The following is a 7,503-nucleotide window of genomic DNA, read 5'->3' on the forward strand; positions in this document are numbered from 1 at the left end:
CAGTTTATTGATTTACACAAATGAATGAAGAGAACATTTGGTTCATACATATGGAGGCAGAAAGCTCAACAATAAGGTTAAGATAGGTCAAGTTAAGATTGTATAACATAAAATAGCATATAAGTTAAGACTAAGACAGGATAACTTACCATAAGGTTAAGATAAGATTATATGATATAAGATACCATAGTATAAGAATGATAGGATTGTATCATGTATTTATAGGATTCCTATAAATGTTTGTATGAATGCTTACCATCTTTTTCAATCAGATTTATAAATGAGTTCCCCGATTAATCTGTTTACATGAAAACATCTTAATTGCATTAAGGCATGTAAACGTAGCCACCTAACAAAGATAAAGATAATGTTTATTGTCATTGTCACTTGGACAACGAAACTGAAAATGCAATTCAAGTCAATGTGAGGTATAAAAAGAGTAATAAAATATTACAAAATATACAAATTGCATTGAATACTGCATTGACTATACCGACTGCACTGAATAACCATACTGCACTGATTAAATATAAGAAATGAACTGTTATGTTTTGCATTTAACGCCATGATTGCTAGGGGTGTGGTCCTGGTCAAGACAATCTCCTGAACTCCAAACTGAATGTCAGAATGGGAAAGAAAGGTGATTTAAGCAATTTTGAGCGTGGCATGGTTGTTGGTGCCAGACGGGCCGGTCTGAGTATTTCACAATCTGCTCAGTTACTGGGATTTTCACGCACAACCATTTCTAGGGTTTACAAAGAATGGTGTGCAAAGGGAAAAACATCCAGTATGCGGCAGTCCTGTGGGCGAAAATGCCTTGTTGTGCGCTAGGCGTGGCTATGCGGTAGGAGTGGAACGAGGCTTCACGAGACTTTCGGCAGTATCCAACATGGCGGCACGCTTCTAAAACAAACTAACAACAAGTAATTAAATATCTTCGCCAATTTAGAATAACCTAAAATTAAGTGAGTAAATAAGTAAAAAGTATATAATTAATCGCGGTTCATTTAAAATCTTCACTCTGGAGGAGTCTGCGGACGGATTGGATAACCTATTTACTTTCATCGACGAGTGTTTTGACCGGATTATAATGGGGAAACCAAAGCCTCTCACCGAGACTCCGACCACCAGCAAAACCGCTTCATCCACCAAGAGGAGCAGACCCGAGGATTCACCCGAGGCGGCCTCCCCACCTAGGGAAGACCTGGCAAACATTCTGGACTCCATTGATAAGAGGTAGGTATGTGAAGAAAAATTTAAAACTCAACCAAATTAAATGCCAATGGTACCATTGGAAAGAGCTTGAATAAACAAAGACAATGACACCAAAATCACTCAGATATCTTAACAAATAAGGAAAATATTGGCAAAAGAAGTTCGCTAATTAGCCCTATTTTTTAAAATGGAATGTGTGTAGAAAACTGTGACCAAATACCTAACTTTTTATATAAAAACGCTTGTAGTTTCCTTAATAATCAAGATATCTCAATGAAACTTTCAGGGAAGGTGTATCTCTTTATATTCTTCAATCCGAAAGAATAATATATATTCCAAGTATGTCCTTAGTCTGAAATAAAATTGATACAAGGTGAAGACTGGAATGGTGTATCAACAGGCGCCGCTGTTGGTTTAGGTCACGTGACCATGTGAATATCTCATCTTCTGCTTAATATGCTGCCTGTCCTGGTCAGTAAACTTTTTTTCTGATCCATAGAAAGCTATGAAACTGCAGGATTAGAAAGATGAAATGATAAACAATATGTCAATTTAGCTTTCAAAAGCGTCACTTAATCCTTTGAAGTGGTTTTTGTATGTTGAAATCGAGTGCATTTTTCAACGTTTCCGGAAAAGGTCTAAATGTACACAGAATTGAAAAATTCAAAAGGGAGGACGAAGAGGGGTTCCCCATCTATGTTATCAGTGGGAATACCGCGGAATTCCGCAATGCGATACAATAAGAATGCGTATTTTCCGGGGTATACCCAGCGCTCAGATGACCCGATGGTGGAACAGGAATCTGGAACAAAAAAGGCGGCCATGTTGGTCGCGCACTTCACATACCTATAAGAGGCTATCGAGCTTCGACGCACGTATGTCCCTATTAGAAATTCTCCATAGGGAATTCCAGGCGATGCGTGAGTCTCTGGAGTTCAGCCAGAAACAGGTGGAGACGCTCGCTAAAGAGAACGCAGCTCTCAGAGAGTCCGTGAAATCCCTCACAGAGGGCCTGGGCCAGCTCTCGTTAGAAAACAAGAAAATCAAAGAAGCGGTTTTGGACCTCCAGGCGAGAAGCATGAGGGACAACCTCGTTTTTGCAGGCATCCCAGAAGCAGCGGACGAAAATCCCGAAACCACGGTGAAGAACTTCATCCATAAACAGCTCAAACTTCCAGCGGAGACCACAAGTAACATCACCTTCCATCGTGTGCACCGCCTTGGAGGTAAAAGACCCGACGGCCACAGACCACGACCCATCGTGGCAAAATTCGAGCACTACAAGCAAAAGGAGCTGGTTAAAAGCCGAGGCAGGGAACTGAAGGGGACGAACTTTAGTGTCAACGACCAGTTCCCTAAGGAGACCCTGGAGCGACGCCGGGTCCTGTTTCCCGTGAGGAAGCGTCTCATAGACGGAGGTTCGCGAGCGGTCATCACCGTGGACAGGTTGTATGTCAACGGACAACTTTACCGCGACCGGGATACTACCCCCTGGCTATACTAGAGTAAAATAATCCGGGGGAAAAAAAAAAAAAAAAACCCGCTAACTTTTCCAAGGTATGTCTCCGTTAATATAATAACTGCTGGTCTCAAAGCATAGCCTGAGGTAAGATGTGCCCACGTCTTAATAGTGACTGCACCCCGCTTTTTCTCTCTCTCTTCTTTAATTCAGCTGTTATTTTCTCTCCTCTTTTCTTCTTCTCTCTTCTCCTATATATAACGTATAACACCATGATTATGCATAAATGCATCGCACATAACGTACGCACACAAGCAGCACATAAACAGACCATACATATAGACACATCACACACATATGTACTTCACACGCACACAGAGGTACATAGGCACTTATGCGCACATATAAGTACAGGTGAGCATAGGCACGCACATGCACACGCACAGACACACACACCTAGCAAGCTCCGCACACCCGGCGAGTTAGTTTAAACATGAGCACAATAAGGTTTGTCACATGGAATGTACGTGGTGTCGGCTCCAGAGTAAAGAGGCTAAAAGTTTTTAATCACCTGAAAGATTTACAAGCAGACATTGTCCTCCTACAAGAGACACATCTGTCCAAAACAGCTGCAGATGCACTCACCTCACCACAGTTCCCTCATGTATATTCAGCTGGATACAACTCAAAACAGAGAGGAGTGGCCATACTGATTAATAAAAAAATACACTTTACTACCATTAACACTATTACAGACCCAGAAGGTAGATTCATTATAGTTAACTTATCTATCCAAAACATGAAGATATGTATCGCTAGTATATATGGCCCAAATGTTGACGACCCCTCCTTTTTTCACACTCTTTTCACCTCACTTTCTGATCATTCTGACACCACACTTCTTATAGGAGGGGACTTCAACCTGATTTTTAACCCTGAAATTGATAGGTTTAGTAATGCAGGTAGCTATAGGAACTGGCAATCCCCAGAAATCCTGAAACAATATATGAGGGACCTTGGTCTATGTGATGTTTGGCGTTCTCATCATCCCACTCTTAGAGAATATACTTTTTTCTCGTCTGTACCCTGATCATACTCCCTCCTAGACCACTTTCTAATCAGTAGCTCCAAAATGAGGGACACTTCAGCGGTTCAGATCCACCCTATCACTATCAGCGACCACGCCCCAGTCTCCCTCACTCTGACTAACACAAAGGTCACTCCGCCAATCAAACATTGGAGATTTAATACATCATTGCTTAAAGATCAAAATTTTATAAATTATTTCAACCAGGAGTGGGCACTATACCTGGAGGACAATGACACACCAGGAATCTCAGCTTGTGTTCTTTGGGAGGCAGGGAAAGCAGTCATGCGAGGTAAGATAATCTCTTATTCCTCACATAAGAAAAGAGCAGAGAATTCACTAATATTAGAACTGGAGCAAAAGATTAAAACTTTAGAAAGTGAATATGCAGCCACGTCCCAGGAATTCATTCTGGATGAATTAAGGAAAACAAAACTTAAATTAAACGAGATTAATGATAAAAAAACACAGTTCTTGGTGCAAAGGCTTAGACTGGAAAATTTCGAACAAATCAACAGATCAGGTAGATTTTTAGCCAACCAATTAAAGCTTAACAAGGAAAAAATAACAATCTCTTCCGTAAAAGACCTATTAGGTAACATTACACATGACCCAGATGAAATAAACAATACCTTTAGAAATTTCTATGAAAATTTATATAAGTCACAGATTGATCCACCACAGGCTGATATTGATGAATTCCTTAACAATATAAATCTTCCAAAATTACAGGAAGATCAGGTAATGGCACTGGAGGCACCCATTTCAGTGGCAGAACTCCATGATGCCCTTCAGCATATGGCCAACAATAAGGCTCCGGGACCAGATGGTTTTCCAGCAGAATTCTATAAAGAATTTTGGACTACGTTAGAGCCCACTTTCCATAGAATGGTATGTCATATTAGGGAAAGCGGCGAATTACCTTTGACTATGAACTCGGCCAATATTAGTTTACTCCTAAAACCAGGTAAGGACCCCACGCTCCCATCTAGTTATCGTCCCATATCACTAATAAACACAGATCTTAAATTAATATGTAAAGCTTTAGCAAAAAAACTGGAGAAAGTCACCCCTTTTATAATACACCCTGATCAAACAGGCTTCATCAAAGGTAGACAGTCGGCAGCCAACACACGCAGGTTAATTAACTTAATGGATTACTCTACCATCAACAAACTAGAAACTACAATTATTTCTTTAGATGCAGAAAAGGCTTTTGACAGGGTAAATTGGAAATTTCTTATTGCAGCACTAATTAAATTTGGGTTTGGATCATCTTTTATTAACTGGATTAAAATTCTATATAGCTCTCCTAATGCATCAGTCAGGACAAACGACCAAACTTCACCAAGCTTTCTTCTCCAGAGGGGTACTAGACAAGGCTGCCCACTCTCCCCCTCTCTCTTCGCTATTTTTATTGAACCTCTAGCAGCCATGATAAGACAAAATAGAGATATTACAGGTATTCAAATTAAAAATGAGCTTCATAAGATAAGTCTTTATGCAGATGATGTATTAATTTTCCTTCCAAACTCTCAATCCTCCCTATCTCACACAATTTCAGTCACAGAAAGATTTTCATCAATCTCTGAGTATTCCATCAACTGGTCAAAATCCACAGTCCTGCCTATAAACTGCGGTTTTCAAAATGCACCAAATACTACATTACAATCAGGAAATATCAAATATTTGGTATAAAGGTATAAATATTTCCCCCAGGCTGTCAGACCTGCAAAAATTAAACTTTACTCCACTACTTAAAACAATAGAAGACGATCTTATACGGTGGAAAACCCAGCCCATATCACTCATGGGGAGGGTGGCCTCTATTAAAATGATGGTACTACCCAAAATTAACTATTTGTTCTCAATGATCCCCTATAAACCCTCTTCTGCCTGGTTCAATTCATTAAATTCACACATTTCCAAATTTCTATGGCGGGATAAACCACCAAGAATTAGTATAAAAACCTTACAAAAGACTAAACAATGCGGAGGTTTAGATTTGCCAAATTTTTACTACTACTTTCTTGCCAATAGATTACAATATGTTTTGAAATGGATTAATCCAAGCCCGCTAGACAGACTATGGCTAAATATAGAACAGGAGTTCTGTGATAATTTAGATATCTCCGATTTGCCTTTTATCAGCTCTAGTATTAAACACCATAAATGTTTCCTAAGCATTAATATTAGAACATCTCTGACAGCCTGGTGGGACTTTCTTAAATTAAACAAATCCTCGCTAACCCCATGCCAACAAACGCCCATCTGGAACAATCCAGACATCCTACTGAACAAGAAAGTGTTAAATTTCACTGTATGGAGGGATAAAGGCATACGGTATCTAGAGCATATTATCCAAAATGGACAATTTATTCCATTTGAAGAACTTGTTTCACAGTACAATATTCAGAGAAGCAAGTTTCTAGAGTACCACCAACTTAAATATATACTGCGGGTTAAATACGGACATGATGAATTAAATCTACAATTACCTACAAAGGTAACCCAACTACTGAGAATCCATGCGCCTAAAACAATGTCAAAAATATACAGATCATTGTCAGATTTAAACGACTCAATATCTCTCCCAACCTCAAAATGGGAAATTGATTTATCGATTAGTATAGACCAGAGCATCTGGACACAAATATGTTTAAATACTTTTAGAATGACCAAAAAACCCAATCTGCAACTCATACAATATAAGACTCTCCATAGAACACACTACACAGGACAAAGGATGTTCAAGATGGGCCTCATAGAATCCGACACCTGCCCTTACTGCACAAATAATGCACCAGACAATTATATGCACGCCATGTGGGAATGCACAGCTGTTCACCTATTTTGGCAGAGGGTATGCGAAGACTTATCTACGTATTTAGGGTATAATATTCCGGCCTCCCCGAGATTATGCTTGCTAGGCGATGTAAGCAATATGGATCTGGAGGGTAGTGCAACACAAATGGTTCTCACCGCCCTGTGCATTGCCAAGAAAACTATTCTTGTGAATTGGAAATCAAAAAACAATTTGAGTATTAATCAATACAAAGGTCTCTTGTTGGACCACATTAGTATGGAGCGAATGTCTGCTTCCTCCAAGAATCAATTAGCCAATTTCAACTCTCTCTGGTCCCCAATAATTGACTCCATCACTTAGTGGGTGTGTGGGGTCATGGCTTTGCTGTTCCTTGTGTCCCTTGGATGGTGGGGGGGCTCTGGGGGGTGTGGGTGCCGGTGGCTCCATGGGGCTGGGGGCCTGCGGTTCCTGGGCTGGGGGTTGTGGGTCGCCCCTGGGCTGGCGGGGTGGGGGGGGGCTGGGGGCGTCTACCCGGTGGGCGCGGGGGGGGCCTGGCGGCCTGGGCGGGGGGCGCCGGCCCTGGCCGGGTGGCTAGGGCCTCGTGGGTGCGGGGTGGGGCTCGGGGCTCCGGGGGGCCCGCTAGTGGGGTGGGGGCCTCGTCCGTGCCGGGGGGGCTGGTCTCCCCCTGGGCGCCCCTTCCCATGTGGGACTGACTGGGGTGTCGCTCTGGGAGCCTCTGGGCATGCTGGCCTCTGGGGGGAGGGCACCGGGGCAGGGTATGGAGGGTATAGGTCCCAGGTCAGTCTGTCTGGTGAGTGTAGGTGTTTGTGTGAGAGCGGCTCGTCAGCGAGGCCTTCGCAGATGAGGCTCCAGATACCCCCCTCGGGTTGGGGCGGGGGTGCTGCGGCGGGGGGGGGTAGCACCCCCGTGGGCGTT

General features: G+C 42.3%; 1 protein-coding gene across 1 annotated transcript; it reads left to right on the forward strand.

Annotated features, from left to right (window-relative positions):
• Positions 1–862: 862 nt before the first annotated feature.
• LOC140584014 (uncharacterized) lies at positions 863–2,761 on the forward strand. Its single transcript, XM_072707982.1, has 2 exons — positions 863–1,236; positions 2,071–2,761. Exons 1-2 carry the CDS (start codon positions 1,091–1,093, stop codon positions 2,717–2,719), a joined length of 795 nt encoding a protein of 264 aa, XP_072564083.1. The 5' UTR covers positions 863–1,090; the 3' UTR covers positions 2,720–2,761.
• The last annotated feature ends 4,742 nt before the right edge of the window (positions 2,762–7,503 follow it).

The sequence above is a fragment of the Paramormyrops kingsleyae genome, unplaced genomic scaffold (assembly GCF_048594095.1).
Source record: "Paramormyrops kingsleyae isolate MSU_618 unplaced genomic scaffold, PKINGS_0.4 ups29, whole genome shotgun sequence".
NCBI lineage: Eukaryota > Metazoa > Chordata > Actinopteri > Osteoglossiformes > Mormyridae > Paramormyrops > Paramormyrops kingsleyae.

What these genes read in the sequence shown, in the direction of transcription:
- LOC140584014 (XM_072707982.1), top strand. Translation starts at nt 1,091, where the DNA reads ATGGGGAAACCAAAGCCTCTCACCGAGACTCCGACCACCAGCAAAACC. An exon ending in CTGGACTCCATTGATAAGAG is followed by an intron (nt 1,237 to 2,070) that starts GTAGGTATGTGA and finishes TACCTATAAGAG; the next exon opens with GCTATCGAGCTTCGACGCAC.